Source organism: Vicugna pacos, chromosome 2 (assembly GCF_048564905.1).
Source record: "Vicugna pacos chromosome 2, VicPac4, whole genome shotgun sequence".
Taxonomy (NCBI): Eukaryota; Metazoa; Chordata; class Mammalia; order Artiodactyla; family Camelidae; genus Vicugna; species Vicugna pacos.
This window is the reverse complement of record NC_132988.1, coordinates 83,012,527-83,038,890: the sequence shown is the minus strand read 5'-3', so window position 1 is coordinate 83,038,890 and position 26,364 is coordinate 83,012,527. Positions and strand designations below refer to the sequence as shown.

The following is a 26,364-nucleotide window of genomic DNA, read 5'->3' as shown; positions in this document are numbered from 1 at the left end:
CAGCTGTATTTTACAAGGGCCTTTCAAGGAGGTCTTTAAAAATTAGATAATGGCCTATTGTCTTAAAACGGTATCTGCTTTGTAACGTCACACCACATGGCCACTGCCACCCCAAGAAATGGATCTGGAGTTGTAAAAAATGGATAATTCTGCAGTATTGAAAATAGAGAAGCTCAGTTAAAATATGTAAATGCCTGTTGTTCGTATTAATGATATAAGGCATAAGTTTAAAGGATCTGATTTCGTAATGAATAAAATGGAAAGCAACCGACCTCCCTGAAGTGACAATTCTGTTAACACAGGAGGAGAAATATGGGTGAAGCTATCTGAGTGCTAATCGGAGTGCTCTCCTTTGAACAATAGCTACTCGGGTCTGCCTAATTTTGCTTCTGCTGCGTGGATTCACAGCTTCCTTATAGCTCTAGAGTTACATGTTTTTAAACAATAAAATAAGAGACTTTGCTCTTTGAGGAGGGGAATGGGGACCATTTTTGTAGCAAATGTGATTTTTTTGGAGTGACATAAGATGTAACTGTATCACCCCCAAAAGACTGTGCTTTATTTTTCAGTCGACTAAGCAGTATGTTCCTGGTAAGTCGTAGCAATCGTAGTTAATTTTATTCCCTTGCATGGATGCTTTGCATTTTTCCATGGAAACGTTATGCTGGTATTGATGCTCAGTAAGCAGCAGAGACTCCAGCATGGAATGAGGGTGTCTAGTTACGTCAGAGGCATGTATGTTTTTCACGTCTGAAATTGTCTTTGTGTATGTGTATGTTTATTAAAAAAGAGAGAGAGAGACAGAAGTCATAGATAACACCTATTTGACAGTAAATGTCCTAGCAAGCTGACAAGCCACCATTATTAAGAGATTCTTTTGAAATGAGATTTCTACTGGAATGCCATTAAAAAAAAAAAAAACTGTTTTCCTCTGGCTTAAACTTACTAGCCCTTGGAAAGAACTGCGCCTGTAATGACTGCATTTGGAAAGGTTGCCCCCTAGTGTCCACGTATAGTCATCTCAGCTAGGACTGTTCTGTGTGGTACGGGTGGCGGTTAGTATCTGTCTCCTGAGTACAGAATGACTGAATACAGCATAAATCAGCCTACACTTTACTGAATAAAGTGAATCTACCACCTGCCAAAATTTCTGTGGCAAGCAACTGAACCTTTAAAAGAAAAAGTACCTTTTTTTCCCCTTGAGTGTAAAAATAATACATGTGCATAGTGAGAACAAATTTGAATATATGGAACAGTTATAGGGACAAAAGCCACAATGGTGTCCTTTTTGAGGACTCTATACATAACAGTTGTTCTGTGGCCAGTGGGGGAAATATAAAGCCCACGCCAGGCCTCCGCCACCATCTGGCTGTGTGGCCTCAGGGGAAGCCATTTAACTTCTCACCCTCATTTTCCCCATCCGAAAAACAAGTGGATGCATGTGATGGATGATCTGAAGGGCCCCTCCTGTTCTTAAAATCTGCCATCAATAGAAGATCACCATTCACCTGCTATAGCACGAGGTGGCTTTGTAAGCGCTGCATTTCATTGCATTTGGACCACAATGACCTTGATGTTCCCTGCAGATGCCCGGAGCATGGATCAGGGAGGTGCCTGTTTATTTCAGATCAAACCAGGCTGTGAAGTCTGTGTGTACCTACTGATGATAAAACTCAGGAACGTCACAGTCTAAGCCTGCAGGTGATTTTTAGAATTAGACCACCCCTTTGTGAGAAAGTGCTCGGTCTGTTAGTCCACGGACTGTTTACTTCAGGAGGGAGAACCTCCATCTTCAGCAGCTGCCGTCTCCTGCTGAGCTGGATTTCACTTTAAAATGCCAAAGAGTCTTTCCTTTGAGGATTCTGGCACCTCATGCAGCTGTCAAGGACACAAAGAATAAATACCTGCTCTTGGCCCCTTCTGCACAGAGTCGACGTCTTTAAATCTCTGTGCTTTCGCTTTTTCTTATTCTTCTAAATTCGTTTTAATTATGGGAGGATCTGTAGTTCACTCAAGAGGACAGCAACTTTATTTTCCCTTGGCTTTGTTCTTACAGACGTGGTCTGAAGGCTGGCTGTGAAAAATCTGGGGAAATCTAAACTGGCAGTGTGAGAGCTGCAGAATATGATGTGCTTGGAATTTCCACACCAGAGGGAAAAAGCCTCATAAATATGGATGTGCATTCCTATAACATCATTCTCCAGCATTCCATATTCCACCAAAATGGCCCAATTTGAATGAATAAAATACAGCTTTTTGCGCACATTCCACCCTAACAGTAACTCCATTCATAGCCACAAATAACGTGGACTCAGTCTAGGCACAGTGCTTCCACTCTCTCCTCGGGTTCTAATCTCAGTGCGTATAAAGAATCCATGGGTGTGCAAAGAAATATCTATATGTGGAGGGAGTGGTAATAGTTTATTTCTCTGAAAACTTAAGGGCAAGCTCATCTTAACAGTCTGGTTTTCAGTGACTTCTGGTATCACAGTTCTTCTCATGACAGTGAGTAGTGGGCAGAATAAAAATCACCAAAAAGCCACATTTAGCTTTATATTCAGTTCACCCAACACCTGCGATTGCCAGATAGGATTTAGCAGTCACCTTTTAGCTGTCAGTAAACCACACAAATTACCCGACAGCCCCGTCCCCTTTGAGTCAGCTGAAGGAAGCGTTCGGAGCAGGAACCATAGGGTGGGGAACTCGTGCAGGTGCAGAAGCCTTGGCCTCGAGAGCCTGAGCATCAGTCACCATGGCCTTGGACCTTCAGTCCTACCCGGCCTGTTCTGCTGTCTCATCCCTGACCACTGCAGGCTGTGTCAGGAAGACAGCCCCTCGTCTGCGCAGAGAGGCGGCAGCCCTATCCCGGGATGGAGGCCGTCATTTTAGTGACCTGGGTCCCCCCTCCTCCCGAGCTCCCTAGCCAGCAGCCTGGGTCTGTTTTCTTTAGAGGGATTTGCAATCAGCTGCCTTCTGGAGGTGCACGTCGTCATCCTCAAAGGCAACAGCATTGTGTTTCTTTTGCAGGATGAGCAGATCTGTGACGTAAATCACCGCTCTGATATGCACACGTTCTCATTCCCTCTCGCTCTCTCCCGCTTCCTCCTTCCGACCCCCCTCCCCGCCCCCTCCAGCGGTTGCACCTGCCATCGGGGCTGCAGCTCCTCCCTGTGCCTCTTCGCTGCCCCCTGCACCCTCCCCTCAGTTTGCCTCTTTGACCCTCCGCTTCATTTGTTAACATCACTCTCCATTTCCCAGCTTAGTCCCGTGTGCCTTATTTCACCTGTTTTTATTGCATCTAGTTTTCCCCTCATTTTCTCTTTCATTTTCCATTTGTGGTCTTGATAGCCATCCCATCTGAGGAGTTTATTTCAGGCTGGCCTGTGATTAGATTTTGCCTGTGTGTGTGTGTGTGTGTGTGTGTGTGTGTGTGTGTGTGTGTGTCCTGAGTGTCAGGTTGGACCAACATCAGTACTTTAAAATATGTGCTAATGAAGAAAAATATCAGCATGTTCATTCTTTTTTGTGGTGGTGGCAGAAATCCTAGCTAAATGGCCTTAGGGTAGTAAGCCAGGTTTTCCTTAGAAGCTCATTAAAGAATTACTCTTTCCATTATAAGCAGAAGAAATACCCTCATCTCGGTCATTCAAGAGCATGGGTAGCTGTCAGACCCTGACAGCAGGAGGTCTCAGTTGAAGGAGATTCACAACAATTTTTACCTCTTAGCCAACACGCCTAGAGAAGAGATAACTGGTCAACCAAAGGCTGGGCTGGGAGTCGCAGAAGGAACTCCTGCTCGGGCTGTCACTGGGATGCAGGGACTTGTCCCCCTTCTCCTGCCCAGGTCCCCGTCCCTCCCCCACAGGGCAGCAAGTGAGGCGGGCCAGGGGCTTTGTACACTTCGTCCTCTTGTCTAACACCATCGGCTGTCCTAACCGTGCCTGCTTACTGATCTGCTTAGAGTAGATACTAACTGCTGCTTCCTGCTAAACTTGTTTTTAGAAGTTGCCCTTCCACAGCCTTCTCCTCCCCAAAACCCTTTTAGGTTGCTCAGGCTGTCCTTCACTGGCTGAACTTGGGCTGTGGACGTGTGCTCCCTCCCTGTGGGGCCAGGGGGCCAGGCTCCAGCTGAGATGCCAGCAGACCCAATACAAGTCTTTGTCTCTCTGTGCTCCTGACTTGGCATGCCGGGGGGCCGGGGGGCCAGGGAGGGGGCCTGGGGCTCGTCTCTTTCATGTCTCTGCAGCCTCACTGCCCACCACGCAAGGCTGAGGGGGAGCTGGGTGAAGGTGGGTGGATTCCATACCCTTGAGTTCAGAGGGAAAAGGGACATTTCCCTTGAGGGGTTCCTCTGCTGGGGAACTTCAGGAAGGTAGTAAAAATGCTGCTAATCTTTCTCTCTGTCCCGGTAAGACGAAGGAAGCACGATGTGAAATTTATGGGAACCAGTGGAGTACAAGAAAAATAACACCGAATGTTGTTTTTAGAAGACGTAGATTCAAATCCCTTTGGGGGCCACTCATTCTTTCCATAAGCTTGGGCCAGTCACCTCTCCCCGCTGGACCTCTGACGTTTTTTGTGAAGTGAGGACACTGGATGATGTGATTGCTAAGGTGTTTTGCAGCTTTGTAGGATTAAATATTAGCCACATTAAAGAGAAATATCAGATCATGTATTCTTTTTTTTTTCCTTTGAAACATAAAAAGACTATGAAACCCAAGTACCTCGATCTAGAACAGTAGTTTTCAGCCAGAGGCAGTTTCACCCTTAAGGGGATATTGGACAGCGTCTGGAGGCATGTTTGGTTGTCTAAAGTGAGGAGGGGTTGCTACTGGCATCTGGTGTCCAGAGGCCAGGGGTGACGCGAAACACCCTATAGCGCACAGGACAGCTCCCCACAGCAAAGAATCATCTGGCCAGAAATGTCAACAGTGCTGAGCCCTGAGGTAGAGAAAGGCAGTAGTTAGTATAATACATTCAATTCAGTAGCCTTTCAGACGACCAGGACATCCCTCTTTTTCTTCCAGAGTCATTTGCTTTCTCTACCCATTAAATATTTTATATCTCATGTATCTAGCCCATGAAATATCTTGCCCCTTCATAAGCTATTATGTTTATATATTTTTCCCCAGAGAATTCATTTCCTTTTTAGGTCTGGCTTTTCTCTAATTCTAAATACTATTTACCTTCCTAATTTCTATCCCCTGTGTTTCCTCCTTTCTCCCTAGCTATTCAGTGCCCTCCCACCAGGGATCAGCCCCTCTTTGGCCCTTCCTCCACTTGGCTCCTTCTGGCCTGTAGGTCACAGTAGGTAGCTGCCGCAAGGCAAAGGTGACGTCCTAGTAGCAGGACAAGACTGCGCTCACCTTTTTATTTTTATTTTTAGTGGAGGTACTAGGGATTGAACCCAGGACCTCGTGCGTATTAAACATTCACTCTACCACTGAGCCATGCCCTCTCCTTAAGACTGCTGTCCTCTTTTCTGTGAATTCAGCATCGATCATGGCAAGACTTGCGGACCCTGGGGCCTTCTTCCCCTCGCCAGCAGTACCCACTGTGACCCAGACATGATGTTCAAGCTAGGGGCTGGTGACGGAAGTAGATGAAACATAAGTATTCAAGAGGAGTGTGTCCAGAAGAGGCTGGAGGGTTCCCTTGTCTGTGCAGCCACAAGGGTGTTGATTTCCCCTAGTGGTTCCTGCATTTCATGAAACTATTTTCTATTCAGTTTTTGTACCTTTAAAAGACTTTGATATAAATTAATTTATAGGTTAATCAAAAAATTTTTGTCATATCCGACTTTTGGTTCAGAAATACGGTCTCTCTACCCTCCTGGAAATGTTGGCATCTCCAGGAAAGAGGTGGCTGGATGGCTCATGGCTCGAAGGTGGGAAAGAGAAGGAGAAGCTGTTAGACAGGATCGGTCACTGTGGGTGGCATCAGGGTTTGCTGGGGTGTTGTCTAGTCTAGAAACTAGCCCTGTACGGAGTACGCCTCAGGGCCTGCTGGGCACGCTGGGGAGCCGGGTCATGGTTATTGGGAGCCGCTTCACTGCTTCAGAACATCTCTCTTTCGTTTCTCTCCAGCGACAGTTGGGCAAGAACATCAAGTTTGGGCAGCCACCACCCACCGCCATTCCCATGAAGAAGGCAGACAGTGGCGAGGCCCGCTTAGAAGAGGATCCATTCCTGACCAGTCCCATGGAAACTGTGACTCAGCAGGACAGCATCCTCTCTGACCCCGAGAACAAAGTAAGGCTCCTCCAGGGAATGACTCGGATGCTAATAAGTCCTGAAGGATGTTGGGCAGTGGACAGGAGCATCAGGAACCCGAGGTCTGCAGTGAGGGGCGTAAGGGGGGGTGGTTTCCCGATGAGTAGCCCAGGGCTGGAGGGGCACGTCCTGGGTGAGTGCCTGCCCCACAGTGGAGCCAGCGTGGAAGAGGGGGAGGCAGGGGAGACGTGCCCTTTCCACACACTCTTCTCACTGTCTTCCTCTTGGGTTAGCCCACCTCTTCTGGGAGCCTTGCCTGGCCTCACCCCCAAGCTATCCTGTCCCCTCTGTGCCTTCGCTGTGCATCATTAGTGCCTCTTACACATTTGTTCTCTATCTGCATCTGTGCCCATGGAACTGTTTTCTCCCCATCTCAAAATGTCGAGTTCCTTGAGGACAGACTGGATCTTACACATCTGTCTCCCCAGGATGTAGCTACTGCTTACTTAGGAGCACTGAATAATTACTTGTCAAGTTGGACTAATTTAAAGGGAAATGAGGAAAGAAAGAAGTATGTGCTCAATAAGATAGAACATATCACACAGACCAGCTTGAAGTCTGCTTAGTGTGGAAAGAAATTCACATTGGTCCAGCACCGTCCTCTCTGAATGTGGTCTTTTGACACTTTGGAAGAAACCCAGTGAGCGTATCCTGAAATAAGAGTCCAAGCAGCAGAAAGGATGCCCTCAGGCCTCTCTGGGAAAAGGAAGAGAAGTCCTTCCAGCAGCTAGATAAACTGTTCTCCCAGTGAGGCTCGGAGCCTTCCGTTCGTAGAGGAAAGCGTTCTCTGTGCTGAGCCTACCATGGTGCCTGAGATGATGCTGGGTGTTATTAAAATGTCCCTGGAGGAGGTCATGCTTCTTATCAGCTAATATGTCATAAGAGTAGTAAGAAAGATAAGCGACTTGTAGAGCAAAGGAAGGAGGAAAAAGGACAGTCTCCCCTGTGGGCCGTCTCTGCCTGGGCCGGACCCTGCTGACTCCTGGCGCCCACACATGTGGGTGGTGGGTGGGGTGGCGGGGGAAGCAGGTACGGGGCCCATCTCTCTCCCTGGGTCATCATCACAGAAATGCTCCCTCCAACTCGGGTGCTAGGCAGCAGCGATGGCCACCAGCCTTGATTCAGGGATTTCCTACGGGCCAAAGCAAATGTCTTTCCTGTTACCGAAGATCTAATAAGGGCAGGACACTGTGGCCTGGGGGAGAAGGAGGATCCTTGGTTCAGCAGGCGATACCCCGATACCCGGGCTGTGAGTCCCACAGAGATAAGCAGGATTAGGCCAGGGGCTGCCTCCGGGTAGTTTGCATTCTAATAAGAGGAGAGTCAGACAACAAGCAAGTCAACAAATAGAGACATCGCATGGTTTGGGATTAATAAAAATGCTACGTAGGAAGTAAAACAGGATAATTGAAAAGTGAGTGATGTGGTTGGAGAGAGGTTGCTTCTTTAGATAAGGAGGTCAGAACAGTGTAAGCAGATCTGGGGGAGCAGGGTGAGGGATGTTCTAGGCTGAAGGAAGAGCAGGTACATGGGCCCAGAGATGAGGCGGGCTTGTCCTGAAGGACGAACAGAAAGGCCAGTGTGGACGAGGGCAGGGGTGGGTAGAGCACAATACGGAGGCTGGATTGTGTAGACCACTGGAGAAGGGGTGAATTCTGTTCAAAAAGTAATAGTAATTTTAATCAGGGTAGCGACATAATCTGATAAGTGTTTTCTAAAGATGCAACTAAGTGTGATGTAGAAAATGAGTTGAGGTAGAGCATGCTGATGTTAGGGCTCTGGAATGGACCGTGAGACCCTTTTGTAAAAATGGGTGATGCAAGAGAGAAGGTGTCGCTGGTGCAGATGACATGAGGTGTGTGTACCCAGGGCAGACAAGGTGCATGGGGTGTGAATTGTCGGCCTTTTTCTTTTCCTTCCTTCCTTACGTTCCTTCCTTCCTGAGCTTTCTCGCCTCCTCTGGTCAGCCACCTTCTCAGCCCAGCCCCTGTGTACCATTGGAATGGCCCTCTTTCCTTCTTATGGAGAAGAGGTCTGGCAGATGAAGGGGGTGGGAGGCAGCCAGCAAAGCTGGAAGCTCTGAGGTTGGAGCTGGCTTCCCAGGTAGGGTGGCGGTAGGGCAGCACCCCAGATTCTCTCAGCAGTGGGGAAACACCTCAAGGGCGGCAGTTGGAGGCCACCTGGCTGGGAAACGTGTTGGCTCGGGGAAGAGGGGCGTGCACACTGAGCCTCAGGATCCCCTGAGATGGAGTCTGGACATCAGCAGAGTCCCCTGCGTGGGGGAGGGGCGACCCTCGCCAGCACAGACAGTGAGTGCCTGGTTAACCGCCCGGCACTTCCTGTCCTAGCCTGTGACTGGAGCGCTCTCTCTACTGTTCCAGACCAGTGAGACGTCAAGTTCTCCGAGTCCTCTGAACCTGCCTGGAGCCAGAAGTGAGATGGAAGAGAAGGTAATATGATTTGAACTTATGTATTTAGCATCCTTACTTTAACTTCCATTTTTCCTTTTTTTTGGTGATCTCTTGCCTCATTTTTCCATTCATAAATGCTGTCTTTATCCACTTCTTTAAATCCTTCAAAATGCAACCAGTGGTAGATGTTGGAGTGTCTGTTTCCATGGCGATGCAACTGCTGGAACTGAACCCAGCTCAGAAAAATAGCCACACTCCCGGCATGCCTGTGTTTGGAGTCTCAGGTATTGGTAGTTTTCCTCAATGTATCTTGTACTTCAAGACACTGGTAAGCCATTTAAAAAAAGACATTCCAGAACACCTGAAGGTAAAGGGTCTCCTATTTAGAGATGCAAAATAAATAAATAAATAAATAAAAGAACTTCGCATTTCTCTCCTTGTCTGTATTTTTGGTTTTTAACATTGCATTGAAACCTGGACTTGGCCTGCAGGAGTCTAGGGAGTCCTGTGGAGATCACGTGCACCTTTTCCGAAGAGGCCGGTCCACTCTCATGAGGGTTTGTCACCTGCACTGGGGTCCAGGTGTCCTCCTGGGGATTGACAGATAGTCTGGGGACAGGTCCTGTCCCCAAGTCTTCTGAAGGGGGTGGCTCAAGACAATTCCACCACCTAGATGACGAAGAGGCCCCACGTGACTAACTAGAAGCAGAATGTTGCATTTGAATCTCAGCTTCAGTTGTTCTATCTGTGTCTTCAATCTATCACATTTGGCTCTAACTCCTTTTACTCATGCATCCATTAGGGGATGGAAATAAATGTTTAATTCATTTCTCATCAACAGTAGTTCAGAATTTGACACCTATTATAAAGATAACCATAAATAAATAAAGGCTTAGGAGACCTAAGCTTGGAATTATTTTTCCTTACCTCCATGCTTCTTGTCATAAATTAATGTTTACTGAGCACTCATTTTGTTCCTGCAGCTAGCTGGGTCCTTTTACTTTGTGCATAAATAGGGAAGGTAATTGCAAAAAGCAAAGCCATCGGCTAAACCCCAATGACCCTGCACTCACAGATGAACCTTGGCCTCAGTGGGTGCTGCACCTGTGTCTGAGCTGCCAAGAGCGCCCTCTGCTGCACAGTGCGTGGTGTTGCCAGGAGCCCTTGCCTCGCTGCTGGCCTATGAATTCTCTGTAGTTGCAGGCGTAGCTTCTTACCATCTGATTCAGTGTGGCTTCTGAGCCACAGTCCCTCTGACGTAACTAAATGTGCATAGTTGATCCGAGGTTGTGGTTTTTAAGTGACTACATCTGTATTATAGACCTGCAAGCATGGTGCAGTCCATCCTTTGAAGAATTGCCCCTCCCCTGTGTGTGGCACATTTCTGCCCTTCATGTCCTCACCCAGGCTTCCTCCTTTTCCCTTCTAGGTGAGCTTCAGTGCTTGGTAACTTTGGAGTGATTGTGCAAAAACATTTTTGCTGCTTAGGAATTTTATGCCCTAGGCACAGAGGTTATACTTTATTGTTCCTCCATTCTTTCAACAAATTTTTATTGAGCACTTACCAAGTGAAATGTGCTACTTGGGCATAAAGAAGACTGATACAGATGTGAAAATGAAATATTCCCTGTCCTAAAGAGGCTAAGGTAGGAGCTGAGGAATGTACACACGATGTCTGAGGCAGTGGAAGGCACTTGAGTTCTTAGCATACAGATGAGCTAGTCCCGGGCACAGTAAACTGCTACCTATTTTAGACCTTGGGGCCACAGCGTTGCAACTACCAGACTCTCCTTTGTTCTGCGCTTCCTCTGTAGTGCAGAAGCAGCCAAGAACAATGTGTACCAGCAAAACTTTCTTTACCCAAACAGGCTTTGGGCATGATTGGACCCTCTAGCTATGTCTTATTGACTCCTGATCTAATCTAACGCCCGTATCACTGAGAGGAGGAAAACTAGTCCCTGAAAGATTAAATGGCCTTTACAAGTTAATACAAATTGTCACCAACAAAACAAATACTCAACGTCTTTTGATAAGCAGTGCTCATTTCACTATGCCCGTGGGCGCCCCCTGCTGGCCAGCATCGCCTGGGTCGGTCCTGGCTGGGCAAGCTGACCGCGTATTTCCATCTCCACTGTAGGTTGCTCCAGTAAAACCGTCTCGGCCAAAAAGGCACTTCTCTTCTGCTGGCACCATCGAAAGTGTCAACCTAGATGCCATCCCCCTGGCCATCGCTCGCCTGGACAACAGTGCCGCCAAGCACAAACTGTCCGTTAAGCCAAAAAACCAGAGGGTGTCAAAGAAGCACAGGCGACTTGTTGGGGTACGTATGTCCTGGCTGCCCAGGAAGATGCCCTTGTTGGCTGGGCACTAATGCTGCCTAGCAGGGTGGTGCTGTGAGGAGCCTATGGGAGGAACAAGGTCTCTCCCTTCCAGGGATGTAGCCCTATTGCAGGGAACGAGGGTGAATGGTCCATTTCCTTCCCACTGCCCTTTCTGACTCGTCCTTCAGGGTCTGGTGGACCTCAGAGAGAGGGGCCTGCCTTCCCAGGGGCTCCAGACACTGCATTTGCTTTGCAGCAGACAGATGGCCCACTTTCTTCTGCCACAGCTTAGCCAAAGGTTCTTCGGTTTGATTAGAGCAGACTTCTGAGTCACAAGTTTCAGGGGACATTGATGAAGTGCAAATCTCATTTTTCCCTCATCTTCCTAATGCTGGACTACCGGTGATTACTCATGTGTTTTAAGAAAAAGGAATCTGAGGATGACATAGAGGAAACAAAAATGAAGTGCCCCCCACAGTTTATTCTTGGTGTGAGAGATGCCCAAGATTAGGGGTCTCTGCTTAGGCAGGTTGCCCATCCTTTTGAGATGAAGAGGGCCCCCCACATTGTGACTAGGATTGTAATGGTAGCCTGTGCACAAGGCAAGCTAACTCTGTCCCCCTTCGCAATGTTAGGATCGACAGAACGAGCATGGTGTCCTTCGACGTCAGCTGTCCCTGGACCAGAACGGACACCCCGGAGAAGAAAAGCCCATTTGGCATGAAGAGGAGCCAGACCTGCTGGACTCGGAGGAAGAGAGGCGACGCCAAGAAGAATACTGGCGAGAGCTTGAGGCCAAGTGCAAACGGCAGAAAGCCGAAGCTGCGGAGAGGCGACGCCTGGAAGAACAGAGACTCCAGGCCCTGGAGAGGAGGCTGTGGGAGGAGAACCGTCGGCAAGAGCTCCTGGAGGAGGAAGGGGAGGGAGAGGAGGAGGAGGAGGAGAGGGATGTCCAGGAGGAGGTAGAAAAAAGACAGCGTGAAGCGGAGAGGCCGAGCCTGGAAGAGCCGGGCTGCCGAGGCCCAGAGCGGAGGGAGCAGAAGGAAGGAGGGCGCGCGGAGGCCGGGGAGCCAAGGCGTCCGGAGGAAGAGGTGCATCAGGAGGAGTCGGTGGCACTGAGCCTGGGGGAGGCCCCGAGGCAGTCGCTGGAAGAGGAGGAAAGAGAATTGAAGGAACTCAGAAGACTGGAGGAGCAGAGACAGCAGGAGGCCGAGAAGCAGCGGCTGGAAGAGGAGAAGAGGCTGGAGGAGCTCAGGCGGCAGGAGGAGGAGGAGCTCAGGCGGCGGGAGGAGGAGGAAGAACAGAGGCGGCGGGAGGAGGAGGAGCAGAGGCGGCGGGAGGAGGAGGAGCAGAGGCGGCGGGAGGAGGAGGAGCAGAGGCGGCGGGAGGCAGAGGAAAAACGAATGGAGGAGCTCAGAAGGCAGGAAGAACTGGAGCTGCAGAGGCGGCGGGAGGAGGAGGAGGCGGCGAAGAGGAGGGAAGAGCTGAGGAAGTGGGAGGACACTGAGGCAAAGAGGAGGCAGGAAGCGGAAAAGAAGCTTCGGGAAGCACCGAGAGAGGAAGAGGAGCATCCGCCGCAGCTGGACCACAAAAGGGGCTTGAGGAGCCCATTTCAGAGCGACTTTGCAGAGAAGCTAGAAGAACACGAACACCTGAAACTCAAGAAGCCAGAAGAAAACCCTGAGGAACCAAGTATTTGCGAGAAGCAGAGCCCAGTGGCCGCCGAGCCATCTGGGGAGCAGCAGGGAAAGCAGAGCGATGTTCCCGGGGATGATCGTTGCGGACATCAGGAAAAGAGAGAAGAAACCAACGCACAGCCTCCACAGAAACAAGAGGCACGCGTGGAAGAGACGCTGGCACCACGGGAGAAGAAAGAAGCTTCTGCTCCAGAAACAGACAGAAAGGTGGAGGAACTCAGATGGCAGGAAGTGGATGAGAGGCAGACCATGCCCAGACCCTACACTTTCCAGGTGTCGTCAGGAGGGAAGCAAATTCTCTTCCCCAAAGTCAATCTGAGCCCGGTGACGCCGATGAAAGATGTGGGACTCGCCTCCACTCCCCAAGAGCCAAAAGCGCCCAAAGCCAGCCCGGCGTCCCATGCCCTGGCCTCCTCCCTGAGCATACCCCACACGGCCATTCTGGTCACGGGAGCACAGCTCTGTGGGCCAGCGGTCAACCTGAGCCAGATCAAGGACACAGCTTGCAAGTCTCTCCTGGGCTTGTCAGAAGAAAAGAAGCACATGGATGTCCCCGCTCTGGAGAACCCACCTCGAGCCCCCGGCGACCCCCGGGCAGGTGGTGGGAAGGCCAGGTCCCCGCAGGAATCTCCCAGCAGTGTGGCCGCACTTGCTGAATGGGCTTCCATTCGGTCCAGAATCCTGAAGAACGCAGAGGGTGATCAGCGCAGCGAGAGAGGCCAGGCCCGGCCCGGTGATGAGCACCTTCCCAGGGGCCGATGTGATTCCCGCGGGAACCTCCGGAGGACCCCGCCGGTAAACGCGAAGTTCTCCATTAAGCCTGCCTGGCAGAAATTCCCAGATGCGGGCGCGGAGGCCTCCAAACAGAACACAGAAGCGGAAAGCATTAGAAAAAGATTGGTGCCGGGACCCAGCGAAGAGGCAGCGCCTCAGCCCCCTGCTGCTGACACTCATGAGGCCCTGAAGCCTGCAGGGAAACCGGGGGCGCGCCAGGAGCCAACGGACACCACAGAGGGGTACAAATTTGCCAAAGACCTTCCCTCTTTCCTTGTTCCAAGCCTTCCTTACCCTCTGCAGAAAGTAGTGGCCCAGGCAGAGCCCGTGACCATTTCGGACAGTGAGACCATAGGTGGTGTAGGAAAGCCAGACCCCGTGATGCCAGGTGGAGAGGAAAAAGCCTCCCCTTTTGGAATAAAATTGAGAAGGACCAACTACTCCTTGCGCTTCCACTGTGACCAGCAGACAGAACAAAAAAAGAAGAAAAGGCACAGCAGCACGGGGGACAATATCGATGGGGCGCCCCCGGCCCCGGGGGGCACAAATGAAGAGAAGGAGAGGGAGGCTGCGGCCCTCAGGCATGGCCCGTCCTTCCCCCCGGAGAGGAAGCAAGCCCCATCCACCTGGAAGGACCTCACTGAAAGCCCTTACAGCCATTCCCCTCCTGCAGGCCAGCCCCGGCCCCCACCAGGCAGCAGCCAGCCCCCAGCTCCAGAGCATGACAAGGCAGCGAACAGAATGCCCTTGGCCCAGAAGCCAGCCCTGGCTCCAAAGCCCACAGGTCAGACCCCACCGTCCTCCCCGCTCTCCAAAGTAAGCCGGCCCTACTTGGTAGAGCTGCTGGCTCGCCGGGTCGGGAAGCCAGACCCAGAGCCCAATGAGCCGTGCAAGGAGGGCCAGGACAGCCGTGACCCCCGGTCATTGTCACCCCCACCCCCTGAGGAGAGGAAGCGACAGAAGTGGGATGAGGAGGAAGAGATGGAAACAGAGAGGAGACCAGCTTCCCTGGCTCCTACTGCAGCCCGGCAAGAGAAGCCTTCTCTGACCCCTGAAGCCGGGAGGAAAGGTGCGTAGCTGTAGGTTGCAAAATTCTGCTTCTATCCAGCCCGTTGTCTGTGTCACAGCTAAAGCCAGAGCTGCCCAGGCCTGGGAGTAGCCCACAGAGCTGATGTTGGAGCACTTCCCTTCATTAGAGGCTGGTGCGCCATTCTCCCAGGGCCCTCACTTGTGAGTCATAGGGAAAAGCTTTACTTCTCTTTACAGCTGTGGACTGACTCTCTTATGTGGCCCACTCCCATTAATGATCCTTCCTTACACAGGTAGCCACAGAATGATACGCTTTCACTTGACGATGGAAGTTGAAATGTGGTCCAGATCAATGCAGATGTCATTAATCTTGATGAGGGGTCTGTGCAGTTACGTAAAGACTGGAGTTCCCTAGACCAGTGTCTGTGCTGTCTCTTGGCAGTAGCTGCACCGAGGTGGGAAGTTAGGGGGCTGTTGATGGCTGTATCTGCCCAGGGAACCTAGGTGTGCATAATCAGCTTTGTCTCACTTTTATGCACAACACTCTGCCTGTGCATCCCCCACACATCAGCTTTCCACCGTGATGCCCTCCGATAAAGACATGATAGGGCAACCTTTACTCCTGGGTGCCCTTCGTGTTTCTTCATACTGCGTGTTTGGGGCAGCTCGGCCATCACTTAGATTGGCTTTGGTGCCCCTGAGAACATTCATCTGATACTTTTTCTTTTCTGTTTTGCAAATTGATCAGGTGTGGGTTGTAGCCCAGGAAGTTACATTTCTCAGAGAAATTCTCCCCTTAGGTTTTTTAAGGGCAGCTTTAAGCCTTCTCTCTCTCTTCTTCTTCTTTTTTTTTTTTTTTAAATAAGGAGACAGCGGGGCATAGTGACACTTTATTTCTTGTTTGTTTGTTGTTTGCCCCTTCGGAGTCAGAAATGGTGGCTGGCACTGGAGATACAACAGGTAACATGACACAGTGTTACCTGCTCTTGCACCTTCTTCTAGACACAGTTACAATTCAGTGTGATAACAGAAATTCAGCCAAGTGCAGGGGCTGTGAAATGAAACAAAAATATTATTCATCCCAGGTGTGGGAGAGGGCAATGATCAGGGAATACTTTCTGGAAGAACCTCTGTCTAAACTATAACATGAGAGAGAAGTAGGGGTTTGCCAAGTGAAGACAAGCAAGGATGTTACAGGCAAATATCTGGAAGCCAGAAAGTGCATGGTGCCTTCTGGAGAACTTGAAACAGTTCAGCATTGCTAGAGTTTAGAGTGAGATGGGGTGTGCTGAGAAATACCACTGCCAATCATGAAAGGGTTCTCACTACGTTGAAAAGTTTGTACCAATTCCTAGGAGCGGTAGGTGTCTACCCTAGGAAGGTGCTGCCTGCCTTAACTGTAAACCAAGCAGCCTGCCGTGAGCTTGACATTCATTACCTCAGTGTACCTCCTCAGTACAGTTCAGTAAGGTAACTGCTATTTTCTTATTCTCACAGATGAGAAAACCGAAGGTAACCACGTTTATGCAGCTTGCTTAAGATCAAACAGCAGCTCCTAAGTAGCAGAGCTAGGATATGAACCCCAATTTTTCTGATTCCAAAACCCTCCTGGCTGTGGGTCACTGTGCCAGGAATGTGGTTTATGGCGAGCGTGTGTCTCGGCGTCGGCTACCCATTTCCTTGTGGGTTTTTTCTGTACACCTGATGTGGAGGAGTCACTCATCTAGTTTGTGGATTTGTTTTAGAAGGAATTGTCCTGTGTGTGGCTGTAAATTTAGTGTGTCTGTGGAAGGAGGGGAGTTCAGGATCCTCTGATGTCACCGTCTTGAACCGGAACCCCCATGTTTAGTTTTGACACTAGTGTCTGTGTTACTAGCTTCCATGGTATCATCAGAGTTCCTCTCAAGCCTATTGATGGACATTTGGGTTGCTTCCATCTCTTGGACATTGTGAATCATGCTGCTGTGAACATGAGTATGCAAATATCTTTTTTAGATTTTACTTCCAATTATTTTGGAAAAATAACCCAGAAGTGGAATTTCTGGATCATATGGTAATCTATTTTTAATTTTTTGAGAAACCACTCGATTATTTTCCATAGTGGCTGCACCATTTTATATTCCTACCAGTGTCACTCAAGGGTTCCAATTTCTCCACATCCTCACCAACACTTGCTATTTGTGGGTTTGTTTGTTTGTTTGTTTTTTAATAATATACATTCTAACAGGTGTGAGGTGATAGCTCATTGTGGTTTTGATTAATGAGCACCTTTTCATATGCTGTGGGTCATTTATATGTCGTCTTAGGAGAAACATCTATTTAAACCCTTTGTCCATTTTTTAATTGGGTTTTGTTGTTGCTGATTTCTAGGAGTTCTTTCTATATTTTTTCAGTCCCTTTTAATAGTAAAAAATCCTCTAGGCACCTTTAGTGATAACTCTCTCATGTTAGTAATTAATCTGTTGCCTCCAGTGTCATAATCAAAACTCCAAGCTATATTTCAGACTAAGTATCTCCCTTGTAATTTGGCGTGCTTTGGGCTGAAATGCTTATAGTGGGGACGCAGACACAGTCGACTTCTGCCCTTCCTTCCAGCCCAGAAACAGGCTCCACAGCTGGGGTGAAGGAAGGGGGAGGGGTAAAGCAATGAAGTTTGCTGCATTTGGGGGATACAGTGCTGATTCTTCTGTATGTTCCTCAGACCCCTCACCTGCCACTTTCTCTTCCTGCAATTCCCTTATTTCAGTGGTGCCTCCTCCAGGCAGCCCTGCCCCTCTCTCCGCCACCCACTTGGCCCGCACCTGAACCTCATGCAGCACTCAACAAGTGTCGTCTCAGCACAAGGGCCTCTTTTCCAGGCCCCTGGCAGACACTGTCCTTGCCTTTGAACTTGTCCAGGTGTGAATAGAACCTCAGGTGTGCAGTTTGCCCCACAGACTCCAGGAGACCCATCAGTTCGTCTGAGTGTCTCATTGAGGACCTTCTCCTTTGGCTTAGCCCCCTTCCCTCTCTAGGGGAGAGGATGTGGGAACACACCACGCTCCAATAGTCTTTTCCAAAGAAATTCTCTGGCTGCTTTTGCCTCAGCTCTGATATTTCTATGATCTTGAGGTGGCTGTTTGGTGATTAACCTGAGTAGGTGATTGAGCACATCTGCTCAGAATGAGGGAGCTGGTGCCATTGATTATTTGTTACTGACGTTCTGGGGCTTCCCCGGCTGAAACTCAGACAGGAGTCCCATTTTAACATCCTGTTTTCTGTTTATTGATCCCCAACTACTTCCAGACCTGTTAGGCCCTTTACACATACTACATTATAGCCTTTTTAAAAGTCTGGTCCGTAACTCCAGGATGTGCTACAGATCTAAGAAGATAAAAACCTGGCTAGAGATTTACCTTTTCAAGTTATTTTAATTAACTGTAACTGTAAATAATTATGCTTTAAAGATATTTGGGCCTTTGTGATAAACCCAGTCCAAGTTGTTGGCAGGTAACTGGCCCGTTGCTTGAAGGACCTTCCCAAGCAAGTTCAAGTGCGATTCCCTCTTACATAACTGCTTTAAGTGGAAATCAGATCTGGGCAATTTGAGTTTTAGACATTTTACAAACAGGTGTTACCCAGCCCTTGAGTTGAAAAAAAAAAAAAGAAAAAAGAAACTCATTTAGTTCCGGTGTATGTCAAGTGTCTCAGTTAAGCACAATGATTTAAGTGGTAAATATTTTTAATTTTCTGGTTAACTGAAGATTAATCAAAAACTCCTTTCAGTCTGAGTTTTAAAAAAAACTTGTGAAATGTGTTGCTTTTCTTTCCTTTGTTAGATCGTAACCAAATCTTTATTTGATGATTAGGAATATTGCAATGCCCAAGACTCATTATAAATATGAATTCTCCTTGTACAGCATTATAGATCTTAAAGTTGTAGAAAATTAAGAGGAATCTTCCCTTTTTTGTGCTTGAATTCCTGGTTTGGTGGTTCTTAATATGAAGTTCGGTTAACTTGGAGCCCTGGTTGGTAACAGGTGTATCATCAAAGTGTAAATTTTTGTTTGGTTTCAAAAGAACAAGACTTAGAGCGAGCCCTTTCCCTTGGAGACAGTGAAGGATTCAGTGTCAGAACAGTTATCTCTGAAAGTATGTAATTTTCACCTGGGATCCCTTTAGTCAGGGATCATTGTCTCACAGACATAAGTAACAAGAACACTTGCCTTTGTGGAGTGGTCACTTTATGCCAAGCACTATTCTAAATGTTCTTCTACCCAGGACCTCTTTTAATCTTCACAGCAGCCTGATGAGGCATGCGACATTCTCATCTCCATTGTATGGATTAGAAAACACAAAAGCTTAGGGAAGTAGCATTTCTGAGGTCAAACCCAGGTCTGCTCAATTCCAGAGCCAACTACAACCTCTGATCCCATCCGCCTGGGAAGCCTGTTGCCGCCAGTTGCACAGGCGGGACAGCCCACCAGGAGAAAAGCCCAGACCGGGAGTCCGAAGTCCTAGATTCAGGTTTGAGCCCCAGCACTAACTGCTGGGTGACTCCGGGCGCTGCTCTTGATGGCTGTGGACCCAAGTACTCACATCTATCCAAAGAGGCCCTGGACCATGTCCCACTGTGTTCCTTAGAGTCCTGCTGTCCTCGGCAGCCCCTCTAGGCAGAGCAGTGCCCCGCTTTCCTCCTTGAAATACTGGTATTCCACTTGTTTGGTGGAGGGAAGAAGGTCCCACTGAAAAAATTAAAAAGCAATTTAAAAAGAACAACAATTAATGAAATAACTGCCTCTGTAGGCCTGAGGGTTTTGACATTGAAGACTATTTTTTCTTCCATTTTGAGGGAAGACGAATGCTTGTTTTTTTTTTTTGTTGATAGAAGATGTTATTTTTCCACCCAGTGGAGTCACTCAGGCATCAGTACAGCGTGCATTAGAAAGGGATAGTTGACTATTTCATGGGCTGATTAATATGTCACAAGTTTTAAGAAGTGAGGGACTGAGCTGAGTGAGCAGTTGGTTTCAGTGCACACCTGCTTTTGTCTTTACTGATTATGATCTCAATTTCAGCATGTTGAAAGGGATTGGCGGCTGGGTTCTCACACCACCAAGCAGTTCTGACACCAGCTGGTGTCAATTCAATTTAGTTCTGACATTTTCTGCCTGGAGATAGCATCAGATCCCACAGGTTAAGGGCTCAGTCCCACCAGGCTGCATCTAATCTAGATGCCAGTCACAAATCCGGGCTGTTAATTTACTAGAGCAGTTCACACAACTCAGGGAAACATTTTACTTGTTAGATTATCAACTTATTATAAAAGGATATAACTCAAACAGCCAGGTGAAAGAGGTACACGGGGAAGAGTATGTGAAAGGGGCCTAGAGCTTCCTTGCTTTCCAAGCAAGTCACTCTCCCAGCACTTCCACGTGTTCCCAACCCAGCTCTACAAACCAGTCTGGTTTTGTATGGAGGCCTCATTACATAGTCATGATCAATTAAGTCATCAAGAACTGCTCATGGAACTCAAACTCCAGCGCCTCGCTCCTCCCCGGAGGTAGAGGTGGGACTAAAAGTTCTAAACCCTCTCTAATCAGGTGATTGGCTCCACTGGCAGGCAGCCTCCATCTTGAGGTGCTTTCCAAAAGTCACTCATTAACAGAACAAAAGACACCTTTATGCTCTCATCATTTAGGAAATTGCAAGGATTTTAGGAGTTCTGTGCCAAATATGTATTTCTTGCTGTGTATCACAATATCATAGTCTCTTTTTCCCCACAGAAAAGCCAGTGCTTCAGAGCAGACACTCTCTAGATGGCTCCAAACTTGTGGAGAAAGTTGAAACCCCGCAGCCACTGTGGATAACATTGGCGCTGCAAAAGCAGAAAGGATTTCGGGAGCAGCAAGCGACTCGAGAGGAGAGGAAGCAAGCCAGGGAGGCCAAACAGGCAGAAAAGCTCTCCAAAGAAAACGTGAGTAGCCTGGTCTTCAACTTTAACTGTGTCTTCCTGAGCTTGGCTCTCTGAGTTCACAGGATTTCTTTTTAAATGTCGGTGGGTGGGGGTGGCTAGCTGGGAGTGGTGGAGAATACGTAGAAAATAGAGCAATAAATAAGTTGACCACTGTTAAACCAAGGAGGCATTTTCAATTAGAAATTTGATTTGATTTCCTGATGCTCCTAGGTTAACCATATTCAGCAGAACCCATGCACACAACCCTGATATAAGAAATATAAAAATGATTTTATTTGAGCAATGAGTTGAGAGGAAATTAGGAGCCTTGCTTCGTGGCCCTGATTGTATAGCTAGTCCAGTGGGGCTCTTCTAGGAAAGTACAAAGTACATAGTGTCCCCTCTTTGTGACATTTGCACTGAGCTGCTCCACAGCTGGGGCCAGGGTTGAGCGCACGCTGCTCCCCCACGCAGTCCAGCTCTCCCTTTGGGAGCAGAGGATGGGGGCTGGCAGGTGGAAGCCTCCAAGGCCTTGCACAGTCAGTCTTTCCCTGTCCTTGGGTTGAAAACAGGCTTTCCATGACTTTCTCTGCCCACCCAGGTCAGTGGCAGCCCGCAGCCGGGAAGCAGCAGTGTCAGCAGAGGCAGTTCCCTGCACAAGTCCACCGCTCAACCAGAAGAAAAGAAGCCGGAGACAGCAGTGTCCAGGCTTGAGCGCAGAGAACAGCTGAAAAAGGCCAACACTCTCCCTACATCTGTGACAGGTAAGGGAGCAGGTCCATTCCTATTTAACTGTACTTTAAGGTTTTTCTCTTTAGGGCGTGTTTTATTTCTCTAGTGTAATAACTAGCACTTCAGGCATTTCAAAACACAGGCTCACAACCCCATTCATGAACACTGACACTGATAAAGCTCATCTGATAAAGAGGATCAGAAACTCCTCCACTGTCAGTGGTGTGATGATGAACATTTAGCAGTCAGCTCTTTGGGGAACGGAGAGACCTCTGATTTGTACTATTTGCCATTTTCCGTGGTGTAAATATGGCCCCCATAGCTAATTTCAAGTTACCAATGTAATATCAAGTGGCTTATTAAATTCCTGAATTTTTAACAAGGTGATACGAGCCTTCTCCAACTCCACTGCCTGTAGTTCAGCAAAAAAGTTTTATTAACTTCCTGTAGCAAGGAAGACTGAATACCATAAGAACCTTCTAATCTTATATTAGGATTTGGGGGAAAGGGTGAAGTTTAGGTAAAATTTAAATGGAGCAGTGCTTTGATAGGCTCAAAGCAAGGCAGCTGACGTCAACTCTGAGCTGAAAAGCAGGAAAAGGGCCTGTTTCCCTTCTTAAGATAAATGTGCGGAAGCTGTATCTGAAAACCCCTACCTGGAGCTCTGCTCTGGCTGGAAATAGAAGCTGCTTCTCTGAATCATGGTGATTTAAGTGGCTCCGATGCTCCAGGCAAAAGTGGGGCGGTCCCTTCTCACTGATGTGATTTCAGACAGCTGACCCAGGTGTGACTTTGGAGTGCAAGGTTGTTCTGCTCTAAGTCCTTGATGTTAATTAACAACAGCAGTGTATAGGTTCATGCCACATAAGAGACAGGCACATTTTTAAAAACTTCTTTATTCTGTTAAGAGGTAAAATGATCCCATAACATCTACAGCTATTTCCTCGTTACATATCCCTTGGAGGATGGAGAGTCTGAGAGAGCTTCCTCCCAGAGGTTATTAGGGCATCTGTTTCCCCCGCTAGGCAGCCCTGGTCCTCACACCGAACCTCTAGACCCAGGATTCTTTTATGTCTTGGATACCTACTAGCTGAAGTCTGGAAATGTAAAGACGTTTCACTATGAAAGCTACATTTACTATTTGGTGAAGAGGAAAAAAAAAACTTTGTATTTTGAAGCAGTGTACAGTTTCTTAGGACCCTCCATGGGCATTATTTCGTTTGATCTTACACCCAGGAGTTAAGGGTTCTAAACATTCATTATATGGGTGTGTCAAGAGAAAATTCTTTCAGAATAGTGAAAGCTCCAAAGTCAAAGAAATCAACCTTTCTCTGATTTCTTGGAAGCACCGAAGGGTTAATGCAGTTCAGAGTGGCTGCACCTTAGTAAAGCAAGCCTTCTGAAGTTTCTGTCTTTTCAATATTTCCTGAGTTCTGCATGTTTGTGCCACAGGCACTAAGTATGAAAGGGTAAGATGGGACCCCTCAGCTTATGAAGCCTCCAAGTTCTAGTAAATAGAATAGGATGTGCAGGAACTGGTAGAAAAGACTGAGTCATAAGAGCTGGCAGATCCATGGGCCTCAGAGGGTGGAGGCACCCAGAGTACGCTTGGTAGAGGAGGTAACTTTTGACCTCACTCACCAACTACTAAGTTCAGACTGCTCGTTTGATCTTTTGCCTCATGAAACTGACTGGTTGTGTGACTAGAGTCACAGAACTTACCTTTACTTGTTATTATCATGCAGGCATAGCTTCTGTGCACAGAAAAAATTAGGTTTCTAGAAATTCTCAGAAATGAGAGTTGACTGCGCTGTGCTCACTGGAGTTCTGTATGAAATAGTTATGATCCCATAGCTTTCTTTCCCTAATTCTGCTCCCCAAAGATGCCCCAGTGTTTCACTGGGTTTTCCCTTCTCATCCTTTGATAAATCTAAACGTGGCTCTGACTTGTTGCTTTCTGCTCTTCCCTCAAAATGCAATCTAGTGGAGATCTCCGATTCGGCTCCCCCAGCGCCCCTGGTGAAGGAAGTCACAAAGAGGTTCTCTACGCCAGACGCTGCGCCCTTGTCAACAGAACCAGCCTGGCTGGCTTTGGCCAAGAGGAAAGCCAAGGCCTGGAGCGACTGTCCACAGATTATTAAGTAAAGAATGACTCATCCATTTCCTTTGCCAGTTACTGGCTCTTCTCTTGCCCTTTTTATTTATTTATTTTTTATATGAGGTAAAGAAACCAAGCTAGGGAAAAGCAGCATGTTTTATAGGCTCTAAAATAATGTTTAGAAACTGAACTGGTGGTGTTCCTTGTAAAAAGTGTATTTGCACAACCCTAGGTCCTGGTGCCTTGAGCTCCTCCTAGTTCTGAAGAGAAAAATTCCGTCCAAGGGACCACACGAAGCAAAGTCTCCAGACTAAGAATTCCTCACAAGAGCCTGCCGTACCCATTCTGTGGCCCTTCTACACATGCACACCCACACACCGTTCAGAACGGGTGCTTATGCCAATCTCTGTACTGGTTTTTTAATTCTTTACTCCAGTTTCTTTTATCCAAACCATTTACCATATCTTTGGGGATTCCTACCTTTTTCCAGTAATAGTGAAAGGGTCATATACAGAAAGAAACAAGAATGCCCATTCTCCTGACTGCAGTAAGCAACTGGAAACTGCAAGTACAAGTCTGGCTCCTGGCTCTGTGCCCATGTCCGCTTTTCATGACTTGTCCGCAGCCAGACTCTGTGACATAGAGAGTGAGTCCACCACACGTCTACCCCTCTGCTGAGCTGCAGGCCTTGTTAGACCAGAACTCTCCTTAAGGACATGTTAACCATGTGGCCCAGCTGGCTCCTAGGGAATATTTTTATTTCAAGTGATTAAAATAAAAATAAAAATAAAAGGAAGCTACAAATTCTCTGTCTCTAGCATCCCCATCTAGTGTAGTTGTTCTTAAGATGTCCAGGCTCCATCCCAGACTTACTCAATCAGAGATCCTGTGAGGATGGGACCAGATGTATATACTCTGGCAGAAACTATTCAGATAAATTCTGACATATCAGAAAGTTTGAGAACCTTAGGATACACTGCTTCTAGTGTAATCTAGTTTTTAAAACTCCGAAGGGGAGGCTCACTTCATCCAAATCAGCAAAGATGAGAAGGAAAAATAATAAAACAACCCCCCCAAACCAGCCATTTATTATAAGGCACAAGAAGCTATTGACATTACCTGTCTCTGAAAATTCTGTAGGTCTTTAGGGAAAGTTAACAGTAAGATAAGATTTGAAACCTTTGTACTAAGGATTTCCTGTGGGAAGTTTCTTTACCACAGTCAAGTAACTCATATTTAAAGTCAAATGTTCAATAACATTTATAATGTAGAGCATTCACCTTGCTACCTTTAAAAACATCTGAGTTTTAAGTGGCCTTGTTTTATACACATGTGCTACAAAGAAGGGACTTGGCAACTTGAAAGCCACATATATTCACTTCTATGTTCCCTAAATTTGCTTTACATGAAACACATATAGCAGACTCACATGTTGTTAGTAGTAACTTACATTTCATGGTGTTGGGCATCTTCCCCTTTTCTTAGATTCTGACTTCAAAATCTAAGTAGAAATCCTCTGCCTAGTACAAGGGAAGGAATTACATCCTTTTGTCCTCTCCTACAAAAATACATTTTATTAGTATCATTTTCCTTTATGCTTATTCAATAGAGTGTGCTGTTATTCTACTATTTAAAGGATGACAGCAGTTATTTACCTTACAGAAGGCATTTTCTTTCTGGAAACGATGGCTCAGCCTCCTGGTAGCAGCTGGCACGTGTGGTGAAGCGGACAGTTGTACTTTTTGCAAGGTGGAGTTAATACTATATATAGTGGTCCTTCAGACTGTTAAGACTCAATGGAACTTTAATTTTTTATGGCTATGAGAAGCAATTAATATTCCACTGCACGTTTTCCACACTCATGTTCATTTCTAAACCAGATATACAGGCATTTGTTAGTTTCAATGATTTCTTCACTAACACTTTTAATAAATAGGAATCTTTCCACTTAGAGCCCTGGAAATACAGTGCTACATTAATTATTCTGAATGGACTTTTTCTTTCATCCTGTCAGCTCTGACTAGTATCACAGTAATGGTAGAAAACAGGCGAAGAAATCAGATCACTAACAAAGAGTGGTACACAAGTTAACTGTACTGGCTTACCTACCACTGAGCCCATACAAGGAGAAATACCTCAGTTGAAAAACTTCCATCAGAGTCTTTAAGAGTATACTGAGGAAATGACAGTCACAGCACTTAACTTCCAAAAACTTCTAAAGGCTACATGTTTAATATTTCATGCAAAAATTACTCCAAATTTGCACTATTTACCAATGAAGTGTTATTTTGCTTTAGCTGTGTTGCAGTCTTTTCTGATCAACAAACTATGGGGGAAGTTCTATAAAGCATATAAAAAATTCAAGACTAAAGAAACATGAACGATTGCTATGTTAAATACGCAAGCTTAGTTTTTTTTTTAAACATATATACATTTCTGGCAAGGTTACAGATGATTAACCTCTGTTCATAAGACTTATACATACAAAACTAGAGTTTTTATGTTTACTTTTTTAATTTTTCAAGTGCAATTGTTTCTTATACAACATTAATTACTATTATCATTTTAGCCAGTTATTAGCAAATTGTAGTATGTATTGTCTCTTCTTGTGATGTTTAGTTTTAATTGCTTATTTTAAAGCAGAAACATTAGAGTTACAAGTGTCTTGCAATATTTTTATCAATAATAAAATGAAGTAGAGACTTAACAATGAAAATACCTTAGTGTGATTTTAGTATTATTTTGAGATTTTGGTTGTATAAAGTTTTAATGTAAAATGTTCACTATTGAAGGAAAAAGACCTTTCAATAAAAAACACCCACAAGATCTTTGGCACTGATGGAGTTTCCTTTTCAATGACCATCTATACCAAGCTCATGCTTACACAGATTTTGTCAAGAGAAAAATTTCAAGACATTTTATAGGGTATGTTATCAATTTTCCAGTGAACATGGCGGAGTAGTAGGACCATGATCTTGCCTCTTCTCACGGCTACGACAGAACCACAACTGACCGCTAACCAACCATCAAAAAATAGACCGGGGCTTCGCAAAAAAGATCTCCTTCAACTGGAAGCTTAAAGGGGGAACCACAGT

General features: G+C 46.9%; 1 protein-coding gene across 4 annotated transcripts in view; it reads left to right on the top strand.

Moving 5' to 3' along the window:
• CRACD (capping protein inhibiting regulator of actin dynamics) overlaps window positions 1-26,095 on the top strand; it is a 117,665-nt gene extending 91,570 nt beyond the window's left edge. For all 4 annotated transcript variants that reach the window (XM_072943517.1, XM_072943515.1, XM_072943516.1 and 1 more), the window contains 7 exons: window positions 6,087-6,251; window positions 8,654-8,722; window positions 10,821-11,003; window positions 11,640-14,544; window positions 20,270-20,460; window positions 21,041-21,203; window positions 23,156-26,095. In XM_072943517.1, the coding sequence (XP_072799618.1) occupies window positions 6,087-6,251; window positions 8,654-8,722; window positions 10,821-11,003; window positions 11,640-14,544; window positions 20,270-20,460; window positions 21,041-21,203; window positions 23,156-23,316 (3,837 nt within the window). In that variant the 3' untranslated portion in view covers window positions 23,317-26,095. The remainder of the gene's footprint in view (window positions 1-6,086; window positions 6,252-8,653; window positions 8,723-10,820; window positions 11,004-11,639; window positions 14,545-20,269; window positions 20,461-21,040; window positions 21,204-23,155) is intronic.
• The last annotated feature ends 269 nt before the right edge of the window (window positions 26,096-26,364 follow it).